This window comes from Idiotropiscis lumnitzeri, chromosome 21, assembly GCF_059441095.1.
Source record: "Idiotropiscis lumnitzeri isolate Australia: NSW breed Sydney's pygmy pipehorse chromosome 21, RoL_Ilum_1.0, whole genome shotgun sequence".
Classification (NCBI taxonomy): Eukaryota; Metazoa; Chordata; class Actinopteri; order Syngnathiformes; family Syngnathidae; genus Idiotropiscis; species Idiotropiscis lumnitzeri.
The window spans coordinates 9514492-9533125 of record NC_142411.1 but is presented as its reverse complement, the minus strand read 5'-3'; the positions used below and the strand labels follow the sequence as shown (position 1 = coordinate 9533125).

Sequence of the window (18634 nt, the reverse complement as noted above, 5' to 3'; positions counted from 1 at the left end):
TAGCAAAGTTTTTTTTTGTCTTGTTGGTGAGGCTAGGCTGAGTGTTTCGAGCTATCGGGGGATCCAAGCAGCTGCTGCACAACAATGTCTTGCGGGGGTCTCCTTTATAATTAGGGGGGGCTTAACCTGCTTTGTGAACATAAGAAGTCATGTATTCCTGACAGCTGCAGGGCAGGGCGAGCAGCAGCAGGTGGATAGACTCGCGTTAGAGCTATTGTGCGTTTTAAAAGGAGAAAAGTAGTTGTGTTTGGCCTGTTTTTTTTTTTTTCTGACTCAGGGAAATGAGCCACTAGCCCATTGCCCGCTATTCATTCATATTAGTGATTGTGGAGAATTGTCTTGTTTCAGCCCATGTGTAACCCACGTTGTCCTCTTTTTGCTGCTTCGGCCATTGGAGTCAAGCTATAGTGAATCCTGACGGTGGATATTCAGGTTGTGTACTCACCTGGCCTCGATGTGGCTGAAGAGGTTGTGCCATCTCTGGTTAACCTCTTGTAGGGAGCCGCACACTTGGGTCTGCTTGGCCTCGTCGCTGGCTAACAGCAGCTGCTCTCCAAGGTGCTTCAAGTGGCTTTTATTCTCACTGAACAAATTGATTTCCTCCATGCAATCCTACAGAAATATAAAAAGGTTTATGCTGCTTTATGGTTCTAGACGAGCAAACTATTCTGCTGGAATAACACATTTTCAGTTAGCAAGCAAGGTGACAGAACTTTGAACTTGGGATGTATCATGCCGAAATGACAGACTGACAATTTCCAAAGGAATTATTTTGATAACGGAGTGAACAGCCTCGTGATGAGACACGATGGGTACAAAAGGCTCTGTGAGCCACTGAAAGGACAACTGTTGTGTATGAACAAAGCCATTCCATTCCAGGCCACCATCTGGAACAATCAGCATCGACCATGTTGCATATATATGGATCTTCATAAACGCTACGGCAGCAGCGTGCAAAACCGCATTTACTGAATAGCTTTTGTTTACTCTCTGACATAATTAAACCACATCATAAACATGACAGACAAAGCTCTGAAAAGAGGCCTGTTGTGTTTTTCCACATAAAAACGAAAAGGGAGACGTAAATCTGTAAATTACCTTTTTCAGCTTTTCCACCATTTCTTCAATGCTGAGATCTGCACTGTGGCACACCTTGTTCTCGATTTGGGTGAGCCAATCGCAGAACTCTTTGTTTTTGTCATTAAATATTGTCCAGGCGTTGAGGCGGTCAGCAATTTCCTGCCTGCGCAAGGACACCTGGGAAAAGTGAAATGGGATGGTGTCAAGTACACATATCTAAGAAGTCAAAATATTTCATTTGAGAACATGTCAACTTTTCAAGGAGAGATGTCTAAGATATATAACGCTAAGAAGCATAAGCTCCGAAATTGATGACAGGATTACACAGCGCAAACATAACGGTAACTCAACTCAAAAGTTGCGTGTGAATGGTGAGCAACGATGTCACCAAACCAAAAATGTCAAACTAATAACTCGAGGAGTATAAATAACAGCAATCCCAACAAACTATGGAATTATCCCCCGTGGCGACTGAGACGAATAGCGATGACATCATTGTAAAGCGGTCGGATGTTCAGTTTGTGTGCTGTGGCGATGCCACGACATCATTGCTGCGTCATTGCTTTTGTCTTCATGACCTTTGATCTATTTGCGCACTGCATTTTGGAATCTGTATTTGGGCTAAGAACATTAAGCAATGTCCGATTATGAGCAATCTTTGATCTTGGATGGAAATCATTGCTGAATGAGATTAATGATTGTTTGATTAGCCTTTACAAAAATATAAAGTACTTGTGTCAGGTATGCCTCTAAAAGTTATAAATCAAATAGGTTGAGTGAAATTCAGGACTGAGGTTTTTGTCAGTCAATGAATAGACAAAAAAAGGAACAATTAAAATAGCACTTTTTGGATAACCGTGTCCAAATATTTTCTTTGGAATACAATCAAAACCTGAATATTAACCCCCCCCCCCGTCTTACATTAATCGTTTAACATCTCAGTAATCTTAGTAATCAGCTGAATGGGTGGAAATCTTCAATAGATTCTGGTTGATTAACAAGGTCCATTTTCCTAATGACGGCTTAACGTTGTGAAAACACCCATCGCTCAGCAGAGGCGGTGATGATCTTTTGTTAGGTCATAAGTGCTTTGTGTCACGTGAGCTATATTTTACTGTTGTGTGTCATTTATTTGATTCCAACAAGCCCGTTTGTGTTTGAACCCAGGATTTGTTGGTTTCCTAGACCCTTGAGTATTAAGGAGGCATTGAGAGCTGCTGTCAGCTCTGTGAGGAGTTTATGCTCCCCCGTGAAAACAAAAAGACGCTGCCCCTTGAATTACTTTAGCCCAGCGAGGCCATCTGGTTGTCCGAGCCATTCCAGTGACTTCCCCCAACAAACGACTTGTTAACCAGATAGTGGAGACTCCTGTGGCTCAGAACCAAGCCAGGAATCGATAGATGGAGCTGTTTATATTCTCTACAAATTCAATTTAACTTTCATAACTGTAATCAGATTGTTTTACTGTAAATATCTGCAAAGCAGCAGATTCACCAAACTCAAAACAAGAGCATTTTATGTAGGATAATGCTAATCTTGAACTGCAGAAATAATGTGGCAAACAAGTCCTTCAGAGCTTTTGGGGACCAACTTGGAACCGTGTGGATCGCCCACTACGACGTTTATAGTTGTACAAGTGCTGCCTCGAGAGCACCAATCATTGAAACAAAAGCTGATAATTGGACATCATCCTGCTGCTGTGGTTGTTTTTGCATCTCCGAGGCCTGGTAACTGCTGCCAAGGTGGAGCAGGTGACAGCGTCCATTTTCAAGTGGAGACGCAATTAGTACCAGCGTAAGTCATCGCAACGATCTTTGTTCACTGACAGGATGACATAACGGTTGGTTTTTCAAGAACAAGAGCGTGTTTGTGTTTGAGCCAAAAGACTTAAATGTAGGAATTTGACCCTGTGTTCATCCTGCAAGTGCAGCACGTTTTACTAAGATTGCATGCACAAAATCAGCTACGCTCCACATGATTAGTCAGCAAACAGGTTGAGCTTGTTAAATGCTAAAAGCTGTTGTAAAAAAATTGGATTGGACTGAAAAATAGTCAGCATTTTTATTGTTGAAAGTTCCCCGGAAACGGTTTGAGGAATGCAAATTAAAATAATTAAAAAAAAAAAAAAAAAAGCACACACACACCCAGACAAACAGTTAAGCTTTATGCTGACCATGGAATAGATAAAATTGCCAGGCAACTTTTTAAAACCTCTAAATTAACTGCAAAAAAAAAAAAGGGACTAACACTGAATGCCCAGTAAAAATAAAAAAAAGTAGGCCAGGTTTTTATTTTGATGTTGAATTCTGTCAGTCAACATTTTTACAGCATCTGATCGGACAGAAAAGTAGTAGAAAGTTTGAAGCTGTAAACTACTAGCTAACTTTCTGTTGTTGTAATACATCTTATAAAAACGAAACTTTGGTCTAAAAACCTTAGAGCAAACCTTTTGTTTGGGCTAAAACTTGCAGTGCAGTCCAGTGGAAGTGAAAAATGTTTTTCAGTTTTGAGTAAATGAGCTCAAAAAGTTGCTTTCCTTTCACACACATTAGGACTTATCACACAAATGAGTGTGTGGCGCATTGTGCTGCTGCTGAGCGCAGAGACGCCAATGGAATCAACTTTCCCCTCCTCCTCTTCTCACTCCACCTGCACCAACACCGATGCTAAATGCTCCCTAACGTTCACCGTTGGCGTGAGTCATCTTTCTTTCTTGTCTCACCTTGGCGCACAGTTCTTCCCACTGCATGTGAAGTTGTTCCAGCTGCTGTTCCAGCAGAGCAGAATCCGCTGCCGCCACGTACTGGGATAGGTCAGTCTTCATGGAGGCCAGGTCTTTCAATCCACCAGCTAGTTGGCGCAAAGAGAAGTCCGTCTTCTGCATCGCACAGCGCGAACACACACACACACATACACACACACACACAAAAAGGGTCAGACTGCCATGAACGAGCCGTACGTACACACTTTCTGGCTCCAGTTCGCTCTGAACATCCAGATTAAAAGGGCTGCGTTTGGGACAAGGAGGAGGGTAAGGGGGGTCGAGGGCTAAAAGGGGGAGGGGAGCAAAGCCATGAGGGCATTTAATAATGGAAAGGGGGGGTAAACTCAAAAGTACTCTGGTGGAACGGGCGGTATAATTGGAGGGAGGTTGAGAACTGGGGGGAAACTTTGCGGTGATCACCACTCTAAATGTTTGTTTTTTTATTTTAGTAGTAATTGAAGTTAAGAATCAGTTCATGAAGATCAAAGTTCAATTTTAGTTTTTGTCATTACCCTGCCCATAAACGTTAAGTCTAAACATTTAGACCAACCTGTAATTCAGGTTTAGTGTAGAATTCATCTTAATTGTTTTCAATATTTTCATAACTATTTTACTTTATAAAACCATTAGCATGTTTTTTTGTGTTGCACGCCACACAGTAAACCAAATATCTCACACACACATCGAAAAAAATGCTGTGTTGAATTTACTCAATTTTATTTTGTGCAACCACTTGATGCATAAAATGGAGTACATTCAGAGCACCTTCTGAGTGCGACAAAACCCGTCCACTCGCATTCCACTGGGCTGTGAATGTCAACGTGCAGCAAATGCATGCTGACATTGCAGTATAATCACCTGAATGAGCAGCTCTTCCTCAGACTCATCAAACTTCACAGGCGGCGGCGTCCTCTTCAACTGGATTCTCAGCTCATCCAGTTGACACATTCTGGTGTTTATCTCGTCCTGACACCGTGACCAGTTCTATTACATTAACAGAGATGCAGGAATGCAGTGTCATGAAGGTCTGAAATAGTCTAAATAACACTACGCACTATTTGCAACAAGGGGCTTGCATGTGCAACTAAAACGCAGAAATTACAAACTACAAATCGTTTCAGGTTAATGTGCCTTTCTGTTTATTACATTTATATATGTTCTGCATTTGTCAGGAGCTACTGTGATGGAATGAAAGCACAGTCAGTTGTACCCAGCTGTCTCTGGATGTGGAGCAGCAATAGATTTGAGCTGTACTTTGATCCCTCTTGGCAGGAGCTTTGTGCTAGGACTCACGCCATGCCTGAATGTGAGAGTGCTTGTGTGTGTGCGCGCATGTGTTGATAGTGGGATCAGGGCCTGGATATGGGTCATGCAAAGCTGACCCCACCCCCTCCTACCACATTAACACTGTCACCCTCGCTCATTACAGTACGTGGATTCTGTCCGTCCAGAGCTGGCATCCATTCTTTATAAAACTATTCGGGATGATGAAAAGGTCTGCGTGTGCCACACCAGTGTCATCACTTTACTCGCGGTTCTTTAAACAATCACGGTCAAAGGTCTAATCTCATCGACTGCAAAGGGTGGGCCATTTCCAAATATGTGGGCAGTATAACTCACATGTACCGGTACTTCAAAATGTTAATCACATGGTGGACGAGTGGCTAGCACACACAAACATCGCCAAATAGAAAATGGATGGCTGTTTTGTTTGACACCGTCGAGTGTTTTCCATCATCCTGTTACTTACAAAGGTTTCTCTGAAACTTGCGTTATTGTAACTGAACATTATTTTTTTTTTCTTGACTTCAGTAATATTGTATGCAATAGTATAAAACCCCAAACAATAAGGAATGTGGAACTGAATGTACAGTAAATAACACCATTGATAGGTTGAGTTACTATTGGCAATTACCTGAACAGTAGTGGTGACGAGGGCTCTTCTTTTTTGGACCAGTGAGTTAGCGTGTTTCCAGGCCCCTTCTATAGCCTGACTATCCGACTCCAGTCGACTCCGACTGTCCGAGTCTGACGTCATCTCACACAAAAGTCTGCCAGCCTCCAAAGTCTCTGTGAGTACGGATGAGTGGCGCTCCAGACCTTCATTTAGACACTGGAGTAGATTTAGAGAGAAATGTTCAATGTCGACTTCATAAATCACCCAAGAAGAGAGCTTTATCGGGAAAAAAAACAGCACAGTACAAGATGTGTGCAATGGTGTTAAGGTTAAGTCACAGTTCCGAACAAACTAACCTGGCAGTGATCTGCAAGCTGCTGTGAAGTGTGAGCAGAGGACAGCAGGGTTTCAACACGTCTCAGTGTCTTCCCCAGAAGCTTCATGCCACATTTATAGATCCTCCAATGGTAGATTTGTTCTCTACCTGCGGCCCGGTGCTGGCCAGCCAGCAACAAAGACTTGACCCACCTCCCTCGAAGATGGACCGCTTGTGTTAGGAGCTCAGATCTGCGGCAGAAGCAAACGTTTCATTTGGAACGTAAAACCCACAACAAAAAGAGATAGTCCTGTTGTTGAGTTGTATCATTTTAAAAACATACATCAGGGTTTTACGATAATTAGTTCAACATTGTGACTTTCCTTGTTAAAAAGGAACACAAAAAAAAACAACAAATAAAACAGCAGCAAACAACATGGATGTCAGTCATAGTTCTTTCGACCAATTGCCAAATCAGCATAAAACCAGTATAATTATATGACGGTTAACAGCCTTTGGCACTTCAAACATGCATAGAAGGGAAAAAAAAACAACTTTCCTTTAGACCTCACTGATAATCCTTGGGCTGTCCAAGTATCAAGAGACCACAAACAGGATTTATGGAAGGATCAAGGAGAGGGACATCTAGCTCTTCCAAGACCGGAAACATCTGCAAATTACTACATTTTGTCGCACTGGTCCGTATCCATACCAACAAGCGAAAAATCAAATGCAGCTGGGAAACCGCAGATCGCTTCATTTTATTGATGACTATGTCTGACCCCACAAAGGCAAGCGTCTCTGATTGGCAAGTGGCAAGAGACTGCACCGTTGGACAAAATGTAATGACCTCTGAATACATGTCAGTTAAGACGTTTCGTCTCTATCTCGACAAGTTAAGTCTGTTATGAAACGACCTGACGGAAAGTGGACATGCTGTGGTCTTACGAGTCTATATTTCATAATATACTATTATAATAGATAATTGTTTTCGGAAATCATGGACTTTGTGTCTCCAGCCATAAGAGGAAAAAAAACAATCCAAATTGTTATTAGCACAAAGTGCAAAAGTTCATCTGATGATATGGCAAGGTGTTTTGGAGCAACAAATACTGCCATCAAAGCAACGTCTTTTGAAGGGACATCCGTATTTTAATAAGTAGCAAGACCGTCAAGCCAAGTTCTGCATGTCTTACAACATTATTTGGTTTTATAGTAAGAGTGTGAGTACGAGACTGGCCTGCCGGCAGTCCAAATCTCTCTCCCACCGGAAAATGTGTGGCGCAATATGAACTGACAAAATACAACAATGGAGAGTAACTAAAGTTGTGCATCAAGCAAGAATCGGAAAGATATTTTGCCCACAGTCCTGACGAGGAAACATCATTAAAACTGAAAAAGCAGTGCACGCTTAAGCTTCTTATCTGATACAAAAAAAAAAAGAAAAAAAAATGTTCTATCACTTACTTTTCTTCCGATTTCTGATTTTCCATGGACGTGATTGCATTACAGAGTAGACCGTGGAGAAGCTCTTGTCCAGCAATCATTTCAATCTGACGCCTCTTCATGGATGGGAGACAACACAATAGTGACAAAGCAATTACAGTACATGTACGTTTCTACCAAATCTCTTTGGGATACAGCCGGAACAATTTTGTGCACCAACCACCAACTCATATGCACATTTACCAGTCAGGACACTCAAATATTAGATAAGCGGGAAGTATCATTTTATTGACAAGGATGTATAATACTTTCTGGAGGGGTTGGACAATTCGCGAAATGCTTAGTTGGCAACACTGGGGGCATATCAAGTTGTAGCTCTTGCTTGCATTTATTCACTCATGTGCACATAAAATAAAAACACAACTTTCAAAATAAAAGCAACATAGTTAACATTTTACTTTGACTTCATGGTCACTGTGAGGGCCGGTCAGAGACACAGGGCGATCCAGATGTGGACCCCGGGCTATACATTGATGATCTTTTATAGCCATAAATGTTTTGAACATTTTTTTTTCCTTTTTTGACTTTTTTTTTTTTTATTAACTTCACTGGAAACACTTCCCCTAATATTGGATATAAATATGCAATGTAATTTATTCATGCATCCTTGAACTAAGACTCTTGATCCTTTTATGCAATGACTGGTTTATTATCTGCAGTTGATGTTTGTTTCGTTTCTGCTTGAAAATGTCCCTCTCATGGGCAGTAAAGACATCTAGGAACATTGTACCTGATGGACAGCAAGTATTTCCTGGAGGTTTAAGCCACTTGGAAGTTCTGACTCCAGCTTCTCCAGGATGAAAGTTAGCTCCTGACACTTCTGATTAAAGTCTTGGGACTGCCGACGTTCACGCTGCAGAGTTCTGACAAAAGGGCATTCATACAAATTAAAAAGGAATGTACTTTTGTAGCAAAAGCTAATTTAGAGCATTGAATTACATTCTCTATCCTCCAGTTCTGCCCTATTGGCTCTCTTCTTCACAAGCGCAATGTCTCATTTCACTGTCACGCCGATCAAACTTTCTCACCTGTACAAAAAACACATGTGACTCACACCATGGGTCCATTTTTTGTTGACCACATGCAGTGTGTCTTTCTCCTGCTTGTTGAGAGTCACATAGCTGCTCAATTTGCTGATGTCAACCAGTGATGGGAACAGTTCGATAAGTTTCAACAGCTCCTGCTATTCAGCCGGGAAATAAAACACAGAACCCATGATGAAAAAAATCTTGTCGAGTAAAACTTTAAAAAACAACCATCGCTATTGTCTGCTAGCAAGTACTCCAAACAACCTTCACAATGTCTTTGTCATTCATGTTAGAGTTCTCTCCATGCAGTATGTTTTGTGTCTGCTGCTCAAAGGCTTCCAGCTGCGTGTGAAATAGTTTGTAGTTGTCTAAATCTTCCTGCCAAAAGAAATGGGACAGAGTTAGTGCATCCGTCTTACAGTCAAGAAATTCTGTGTTAAAATCTCAGCTGGTGTACACCATTGTGGAGTTTGTGCATTTTCTCCCAGTGCTTCAACTTCTTCCTTCATTCCAGTAAACGTGCATATGAGCTTAATTGAAGACTAAATTGTCTATAGGTGTCAATGTCAGTGTAAATGGTGATTCGCTTTTCAGTGCCCTGCCCAAGTAAAATCCTAGTTGAGTGACTTGTTGGCATTTGAGGCGCAACAATTTTGTCTTGTGCTTTTATACTTCAGTTCATCTAACCTATGATTGACCCTGTAGTTCTTCGGACAATACCTGAAGACTTTTCTTTGTGTCTGACATCGCCTGGTTCAGCAGGAGGACCTCAAGTGACAGCGCCGTGCTTTCTGATTGGACCACGTTTTGGACGAGTGGTTTGAGACATCCAATGAGTGGCTTTGACAAGGACAGCACACCTGCCACACTGTTTTGCAGCTCCTCAGCAAAATTCTGCAATTTCTTTGCATTAGTGAAACAATATCAGAAAGAAGAATTAAGTAAAAGTGGGGGGAAAAGACACCAGAGGCATTTAATTAGATTACCTTCAATAACATAATTGTCACAGCAATTTAGAAAATAAATGCTCGTATCTGTTTTGATTCATCCCTTGAAAAATGATAAAAAAAAGAACATTGCTGCATTAACGGTTCAGACCGAAATCCAGTCAGGAGGGAATTAGAAAATGTGAAAGTTTGGAGCCCATATCCCTCTTGCTTGTTTTTCAAAACAACCTCTAATGCAGCATGTGGACTGTACAAAAGGAGGTGAATCAATGTAGCGCAGCAAAACGAGGAATAACAGCCATGAGTTCATCCTCTGAATCAGCGCAAGTACACGATGAGTCAAGCGGCTTATTCAATCATTTTTTAGAATTAAATAAAAGAATAGGGGGGAAAAAAAAGATTCTAATAATTAAAACTAATTGATTGCACTCTGTGACCATCCACTTGTTTGTCAATAGAAAGAATCCAACTTTATGGATTGCAGATTCCCCTCCAAAATTCTTCAATTAATTTGATAATTAATGTGAGCCGCATGAACTAACCTCCGCTGAGCGGACCGCGACCTGTGGTTCCTGTCGAGGTGAAAAGGAGGACAACTGACACCGGAGGTGTTCCAGCTGAAGGGAACCGTTATCAAAGGCATGACTATACTGCTGCCAGAGCGTGAGCGTCTTGTCAGTTTTCAGGTGTTCCTCCTTCAGATTTTCTAACATGTCCTCCCACCTGGAACGAACAAAGTAAGGTGAATTTACAACTTAAAGTAAAGCAAAAAAAAAAAAAAGCTGATTTCAATCTGTTGGAAGAAATAAAAACCCACAGTGCTCGCAAAACTTTTTACTGACCGCTTTCGCTCTTGTTCTATTCGATCCTTTAGTGACCGGGTTGTTCCGCCATCAAGAGTCTTTAAAAGACACTGAAGAGATTTGTTGATGTCGACCCAAAGCTTCTCCCCTTGTCTGCACATCTCCCGTAGTTCCTGTACACAGGACATCTCTTTTCTATCATAATGCCAGATGAATCTCAAAATATTTTGAAATTTCTACATAAAAAAATGACAGTGAGTCATGACATCCCTCACATGCAAAAAAGACACATTGATACTCACCTCCAGAAGCTCCAGATAACCTTGGGTCTGTTTCAGCGAAAACAAAAGTGCTCCATAAAGTTGCATGGTACACTGCACCCTGCTGGTATGCAAAGAAACCTCCCTCAGATTTACGTCCAGACGAGCCCATTCCTTGACAGTTTGGTGTAAAGTTGCTTCCAAAGCTTGGATCTAAGAAATAGTACAAAGCAAGCTGGTGTTGTTGCTGTTTTTTTTTTATCCTTGTGTATAATATATTTCTGTTAGAAAATTTAATCAAATGACCGAAGTGTGTCTTTGTGGTCTTTGAGTGCCACAATCAATTCACAGAACTTTGACTCAGTGGGATGAAAAGCACAACAAGGATGATGAATTAAGTAGCAGTCTTTCGTTTTTGTTTTTAACCTTATCTGCGGAAATGTTTTGGTAAAGTCAAAATATTCTGACTTTATTACAGGATCTGTTCAGTAACTATTGTTAAAACCTTAGTGAGGATACACGGTTCAGAGAATGAATGGATGGATCTACAAGAGGCTGATGGAAAATATAAAATGTGGTCAATTTATTAACCATTTCTTAGTTTATCTTGCTTGTTAAAGAAAATTTGGCAGGATCTTGCACAGAATGCATTATTAATTTACTGATCTGCCAGTTCAAATTTTGCTCACATATCATGAAGTGATTGTCATTTTGTGTCCTACTAATTGTTCTAAACACCTCAAAGCTCATCAATAACATTTATGTTCTCTCTCTACCTGCTGACTGAGATCCTCACAAGCAAGACTGACAGTCTCAGCCTGTTGACAAAAGGCGACATCACACGGATGCTCCTTTTCAGCAAGCACACGTGTGAATTTCACCCCCTGCAAAGCCGCGGCTACCTCATTTATTTTTCCAACAACAGCCTGGAGGTGGGAAAAAAAAATCCAAGGACATCAGATCATATTAAAACCAGTGCAAATAACTTGTAACGTGCATCCTGTTTGCATACCTCCCACTCCCGCAGAACCTTTTGAGTTTGTGTTTGACAAGTCGGATGTTCCCATTGATTCAGATGCTTTTTCTGCTGTTCAACTGACCGACGAAGACGCTGCAACTGTCGTTCTCTGGCAGCACAAGAGTATTGGAGCTCTTGAGCTTCATGAATCTGCACAAAAAAAAAAAAGAAAAAAATCAAATATGCAAATCATGGGAATGGTAGAAAATTTAACCAATATTAAATAAAACCGTAAACAATAATAAATCCGAGCATTTTAGAATGAAAAAAAAGACTTCAAAATTATTTTATTTTATGTTTTAAATCCAAACTATTTTTCTACTTCAATGCGAGCCAAACTATTAACAAGGATATCTACAAAGCGATCCAGTGACGTTTGCTTCAATCAGTACGCAAGAAGTAAGAGTTGTGACAGGATAATTTATGGCTGCTTGACCATGACAACGGACGTGATCACATGCCCTTCAATTTATACATCTGTTACTTAAGGCATTTTCCATACAGAGTAGGTTTATGGAAAGTTCCCAATTCAGACCAACCGCCTTATTTATGCACAGTAAATAAATACACCGAAAATATAGAAGGAGAATAAGCAACCTGGTTCTCCAACGCCCCCTGCAATAGAAGCCACTGCTGTCCGAGGTCACCAAGCTGCTCCTCGTACATAGTTCGCTCAGGAAGACGAGAATGGACATCTACTTCCACCACCCGAGGAACGGTTTGGGAGAGGAATTCCAGAAGAGGGTGCCCGTTGACCAAAGACATCTTTAATGCCTGAAGGGAACACAAGAGTAATTTCAAAGCAGCCAGCTAAGTCTTGGGAAATACATTCTTAACTGCTGCGTCAGGACCCAAAATTGGGTAAAAAATATTGGGGGTTATGAGGGTACCAACATGCACATATTTTCAAAGGCAATTGTTTAACAATATTTTCTTCATCGTTCTTGACTTCTATAGAAGAGTGTTGCAACAGGAAAATGCAGGTCCCAGTGTGACAATGCAAATACTGGTCCGATAATTTCCTCATTAGTTCCTTCACAGGGAAAAATATGTCTGACATCATCAAAACATTATCTGTCCATTTATCCATGTTCTATACCGCCTGTCTCATTACGGACGCGGGTGAGTTGGAGCCTTAGACGAGCTGACTAGGGGCGAGAAGGGCTCTTGTTTAGTTTTTTTTCTCAGCTTCTTTAAAATTATAAAAGACTCCCAAAAGATTTTAATCAGAATTGTTCATGCAAAATGTAGTTTTTAGCGCCTCAACATTTGGTCAAGTATTTCTGTACAATGTGCGTGGGATGTGCTCTTCACACTGCACTGACGTAACTCAGGATTGTGGGGAGGTGATGCTAGGACACAATTGTGTCTTTGAAGATGGAAATGGCTACAATTCTTGAATGCTTAGTCACAAAAGGTTACCGTCTCTAGATCTACTCGCTACAAAGTAACAGAATGATGGAACAGTGAATTGATTTAGTTGTGAACTAGATTATCTCGTAAGAGAAATGGACAAAGACTTGTGGTGTATGTACCTGGAAGCGCTGCAGGGCCCTACTGATCTGAGCAGCATCTTTGGCCTTGTCGACTTGTTCTCTCGCTTGCTCTAGATGGCCCTCCAACTTCTTGAGCCAATCCTCCAAGTCAGACAAGAGCTTCACCGGTGGCCACGTCGGGAGCAGCTTCTGATTAAACGAGCAGCGCAAACTTAAGTTTTAAAATTGTCTCTTCATCTGGTATATAATTAAAGTTTGAAAAGCAGGCTTTGTAGTCATTGGTGATAAATGGTCGTTAAAAATTAAAGATGTCCTCCCTCTTGGTGGACTGTACTCTCAATCGCGGCATGAGTGAAGAGTGATTTTTAGTCCCTGGGCTGGACGAGATCATAAAACTCCTCATTTTTGTTAAACAACTACTTATTTCAATGACACGCGTAAGTCTCTTGTGGTACAATTGAAAAACCCACGGATGCCACTCTGACACGTGTTGAAAATCAATATATCTGGTTCATTTATTCATTATACTAATGTATTACACTGAACATGTTCGTTTTGCAGCCTTTTGTACCTGTTGCAGCTGGTCTTTTGCATTTGTCAGCTCAGTGTTAAGCCTGCACCAAGTATTCTCCAGCTTTGCAAGGCGCCCTCCCAGGCCAGGACATTCCGTTTCCCTCAGACGGAGCAGTCGAGCGGCTTCTCTGGAGGCAGATTCCTTACGAGCAGACGTGGCCTCCATCTCTATAGAAAAGTCCTATAGGAGGAATTTAACATCTGTCAAAAAGATCTTGTGGTAATGCACTTAATACATGTTTAGATCCCATAGCTCTAATAGAGAAAGGTGAGTTTGCGCCGTTGTGGGAGTAAAACAGCTGTCTTGATTCCTGGCTAATTGAATCAGCACCCTTCATTCTCTTTAAATTCAGCATAGGAGAGGTGGAAGCATAGATTACTCACTGGAGTTTTCCATGCAGTAGATCGGCAAAAAATGTATTCAATGAATTGATTTCGACAATGATTCAGCGAGATCAATGGATGCAGTTGTCATATTTATGAAGGAAATATGATGACATGCACCACATACATCTGCAGAACTCAGAATCTGTCTCTCTGCACATGCATCAAATCCACCAAAATTGTGTTAGACCACCTGCGCCACAAAGAACCTGATTTCACCAGGTCTAAATTCAAGTCTAGTTGCTGTAACCAAATTGTCAGGAGCGCTGGGGCGTGTAATGGAAACCGGTCTGCCGGACCTCCCAGCAAGGTGGCATCCATTAACCCAGGAAACTAGACATGTCCCGTCATGAAAATGACGATGCGCCAGTTTTGGTTGAGACGTTTTCTGATTTACTACCAACTAGTCATCAGTACTTGGTAGCGATCAGAGACTTACCAACAGCCGGATCAGACCACTGCAAACACTCTCGTGGCTCACATGAGAGATATCAGTGAGTTCTGACCAAACTGTCAGATGTTTGTCGGCATCAAGGAGCCATTTACTGACAAAGGAAAAGTCTGTCTGGAATCTGTGAGGAGGACAAATGGAACAGCTCAGTTGGTGAAGCAGAACATGACTCTTCTCTTAAGTTGGAGGAGAGGACAGGGGCTTCGGTCCAATACTGATAACAGAAATTTCTTTTAACTCTTTGTGATATCATGCACGTTCCAGATAAATCCACGAGATAAAACTCAAGTGTAGTAAACAACAAAGAAAAGCAAAAGTGAAAAGCTAATCCAGTTGAGATGACAGAATTGTTTTTAGATGAAAATCCAGTGATTAGTTTCGGATTTTCTTTTATAGTCAGGCACAGCACAGCAGCGCTGTGACCTAGTGAGAATGTCTGTCTCACAGTCGGGAGATTGGAGTCTGAATCTCCACTGGAACTCTGTGTGGCGTTTGCATCTTTTCTCTTTCATTACCACATGCCTAAGGGCTTTACGGTGAGATACAGATACTTAAAAGGATGGGAATCAAAAACACGTCTGACAACCATAGTTTAACCAACACTACAGTTTCTGTTTTAGGGCTTGTCTCAACATACAATATCTAATTTTATAAAACCAGTTTACAGTTTGCTTTATGATTATTTAATCTAATTAACAAATAAATTCATTCTATTTAGGGTTGGAACAGATTAATGACATTTCAATTCATTTCAATGGGGAGTGTTAATTTGATACACAAGTAGACCGAGTTATGAGCTTGGTCACAAAGCGAATTGAACTCAAAAGTGAAGGCATCAAGGTACAGAAAAATAAAATTAAAATAAATAAATAAATAAACACTGTATTGTAAACTAGCCCACCTAACCCAGCTATCCGAGACGTTACTGCAGCGCTGAACCTCCTGTTCCATGCGGCTGCTGATGTTTCTCCATCGCAGCTCCAGAGCACCACCTGTCTGCCTGACTGAGCGTGCAAATGAAGGATCTGTCTGCAGCACACATCTTTGATCCAGGAGCTGTCCCAGGGTTGTTCTGTTTGCCTCCAATTGGACCAAAGTTTGCTATGTGAAACGGAGAATCAACATTGCTCTTAGCCAAAAGATTCTATCCCAGCACTCGAATAGAAATCTTGGCCAACTATTAACATCGTTATATGATCATAAAACTGCAGGAGTGCTGGGCAGCAGTGGTAGTAAATTCTAATTACTAAATGAACTGTAAAACGTTCAGGGGGTGGAAAAGGAAATAAGAAAACAGATACAACCGGTATTATTCAATTCAACTATGTCGATAAAACACTTCAACAACATCATTGGTTTGCATTCGAGACATCTTAAATGATCAGAATATCATCTCTTCATTTGGGACAATTCTATACTTGCAGCTTTGCATGCTTTTTCTTCCCCGTGTCCCAGTGCACAAAGTCAGAGGCCTCCTGACAATATAGCATGGTCATGGTGTTTTCACCATAATGGCTGCTAACTTACCTGACAGGCATGTAGACGCCGTTGTATACAGGAGGACTCCTCATCCTTTGCTTCTGCACGGCTGATGCAGACTTCAAGCTTGTCTAGCAGTCTTCCCAGTCGACCACAATTGTCCTCCCACCGGTTCCACTCCTGCAGCAGGTCCAACCAAAAACATTTGTTTTAGGAATGCAGAGGCTGACATGCATAAAATGACTGAAATTGTAAACAGAGATACGTTGGATGAATGGATTTGGCTAAGAGAGAATGTGGTCAGAAGACGTTCCATTAAATCCAAAGTCATCGGTGAATAGCTAAGTTTGAACTTAATTTGTATTCACAAAATTAAACATTCTTTTTTAAAAAGGCTAGCTTCTTCACTACGTTGAACTTGACACTGTATGGTGTATATCCTGTGAAAATAAACCTGTAGCCTCCACTGAGATGCCACTTCCTGTTGTAGCGACTGCTGTAGCAGAGCTTTGCCTCGAACTTCCAGTCGCGCTTGATCATCCTTCAGGGCCTGCAGTGCTTTAGGCTTCCGATGGAATAGATGTTGCATAAAATTCAGCTGAGCTCCGAGAAACTGATGGAACTTCTAGATTAAATAAAAGGCAAAGGAAATCAGTCAATAGAACTTAATTACTTAACTGACAAAATGTGAGAAAGGGAATGAAGGCGACAAGGACCTGGTCTCTATGGAGACTAATACGTAATTGGCTGAAGTTGTTAACAGGGCTCGCCTGCCTCTCAGCTACGCATCTTTCACCAAGATCCAGTAGGGTCCTTATTCCATGAAGGAAGGACTGGGTCGCTTTTTGTATTGGGGCATTTTCTCCTGAACTCTCTCTCACATGTCTGCCCATCACACACTGCTGACAAACAAAAATATTTTTTTAGAGCTATTGAGCCAGATTGCTTTTCTGTTGCAGGTATTGACAGTAAACTAGTAGTTGCACCAAACCCCCCCCCCAAGAAAATGCATTATAAAACGTTAAATGATACATCAATACCAGTACATAAATCAACATTACCTCCAGAATGGATGTGTCTCTTTGATTTGTGAATATTTCATGACCCAGCTGAATCTCTTCCATAAAACATAACTGGTTGGAGAAGAGCTCCTGAGTGGAAAGTGTTGTATTTGTAATTTCAAACAGTAAGTGTGAGTAAATATAAAGAAATGCCAATAATACATGTATAAATATACAAAATGTCACAAAAATTGAATAAAATCATAATTTGTGCAATTATATTTCATGTTGATGTTAAGATAAGAAAGGACATCTTATCTTAACATCAACATGAAATATAATTGCACAAACTATGTTTAACATTAAGACCCGTTAGAGGAATAAAATTTAACATCATACTCTTTAAGGCATTTAAGAATCGTTTTAAATGTCACTCGAAACTCATTTGACATTTTAATACAGCAACCATTAAGTACAGCTTGAAAATCTTCAAGTTTGGGGCCACGCAGTTGGGAATTACCTGTTAAAGGTCAATGAGCACTTGCATATCCAAACACATTATATACCTGATGTTGCCTTTTAAGACCCAGAGAGTCAAAGGAGGATTCGTTGAAAGGGGTGATGACTAACTGGGCAGTTGTCAGACATTTCTGCAGCAATGTTAAACAGCTCAGAGTGTCTGGGTCCGCCTTCTGAAGTACAGGACTGATCTTTGACTCCACATCATGCAGCAGGACAGCCAGACTGACAAGCTCCATAGATAAACACTATACAGAAACAGAAGATGGAGACCATCAGGGCGGTTGTAGTTGAGACCCTCAAAATATTTCGATGATTTCTGTTATTCACATCATGCTGTAATGTCCTTAGCTGGGGCTCTTCATCCCCAATACCTCCAGGAGTGAACGGAAGGTCTGTCAAAGCATCCATGCAATGAAGAACTTGCCGCGCAGCCAAGTTTAACTTCTCCTTAATGTCTGGATCATCTGCAGAGCGCACCTAATAATTAAAAAAAAAAAGTTAGAAACCAGTCAGGAACACCCATATGAAAGTTGGATTGTCATGGACGTACTATGTGACTCAGTGTGGTGATAGCCTCATTTGCATTCTGCAGAACAGCTGAAGCTGACCCAGTCGACAGCAGTTTTGCTTCCGGAACCTAAACAGAAAGGGAAATATTGATAATTTATATCAGAAGATTGATTCTTTTCATTATATGGTGGGCTTCATTTAGTATAAAAATATTCAGTTGTATTTTGTTCACCATTTCAACCTTGCCATAGGAAATTAGCCTCTGATGCTGTTCCTCAAGTTTTTGTAGGGTGTCCAGTTTCTGAGTGATTTGAATGTGAAGCAGGCTCCACTGTCGCTGCTCGGTGTCATCGTTGCTGGACCTGGGCAATTTTACGTGTTGGATTGATGTCGATAGGAACATTTATTGTACTTTGAAATGCACCATAAAATGTAAAGGAGATTTTACATGATAGATTCTGCTGAAGGCTTGAAGCCCTCTTTGGAATCACTGATGATGGATCCACTTGGATTCTTTCAATCCCAGAAAAATAAAAATAGACATAAATGTGAATATATCAAAATTTAAAACACAATGTTAGTCAAGTAAAAAAAAAAAA

The 18634-nt window shown here is 40.9% G+C and overlaps 1 protein-coding gene across 6 annotated transcripts in view; it reads right to left on the bottom strand.

The window, feature by feature from the left end:
- syne2a (spectrin repeat containing, nuclear envelope 2a) overlaps positions 1 to 18634 on the bottom strand; it is a 44613-nt gene that overhangs the window by 12568 nt on the left and 13411 nt on the right. For 4 of the 6 annotated variants that reach the window (XM_088285712.1, XM_088285714.1, XM_088285716.1 and 1 more), the window contains 30 exons: positions 18484 to 18548; positions 18268 to 18397; positions 18076 to 18162; positions 17853 to 18002; positions 17570 to 17770; positions 17064 to 17153; positions 16719 to 16904; positions 16457 to 16627; positions 16051 to 16182; positions 15425 to 15624; positions 14512 to 14644; positions 13687 to 13869; positions 13155 to 13304; positions 12217 to 12393; positions 11614 to 11769; positions 11378 to 11527; positions 10644 to 10814; positions 10381 to 10514; positions 10081 to 10261; positions 9312 to 9494; positions 8856 to 8969; positions 8592 to 8746; positions 8294 to 8426; positions 7525 to 7619; positions 6098 to 6308; positions 5760 to 5957; positions 4703 to 4828; positions 3803 to 3958; positions 1099 to 1257; positions 446 to 612 (listed from right to left, as the gene is read on the bottom strand). In XM_088285712.1, the coding sequence (XP_088141838.1) occupies positions 446 to 612; positions 1099 to 1257; positions 3803 to 3958; positions 4703 to 4828; positions 5760 to 5957; positions 6098 to 6308; positions 7525 to 7619; positions 8294 to 8426; positions 8592 to 8746; positions 8856 to 8969; positions 9312 to 9494; positions 10081 to 10261; positions 10381 to 10514; positions 10644 to 10814; positions 11378 to 11527; positions 11614 to 11769; positions 12217 to 12393; positions 13155 to 13304; positions 13687 to 13869; positions 14512 to 14644; positions 15425 to 15624; positions 16051 to 16182; positions 16457 to 16627; positions 16719 to 16904; positions 17064 to 17153; positions 17570 to 17770; positions 17853 to 18002; positions 18076 to 18162; positions 18268 to 18397; positions 18484 to 18548 (4544 nt within the window). The remainder of the gene's footprint in view (positions 1 to 445; positions 613 to 1098; positions 1258 to 3802; positions 3959 to 4702; positions 4829 to 5759; positions 5958 to 6097; positions 6309 to 7524; positions 7620 to 8293; positions 8427 to 8591; positions 8747 to 8855; positions 8970 to 9311; positions 9495 to 10080; positions 10262 to 10380; positions 10515 to 10643; positions 10815 to 11377; positions 11528 to 11613; positions 11770 to 12216; positions 12394 to 13154; positions 13305 to 13686; positions 13870 to 14511; positions 14645 to 15424; positions 15625 to 16050; positions 16183 to 16456; positions 16628 to 16718; positions 16905 to 17063; positions 17154 to 17569; positions 17771 to 17852; positions 18003 to 18075; positions 18163 to 18267; positions 18398 to 18483; positions 18549 to 18634) is intronic. The other 2 variants (XM_088285715.1, XM_088285713.1) reach the window with 2 other exon arrangements.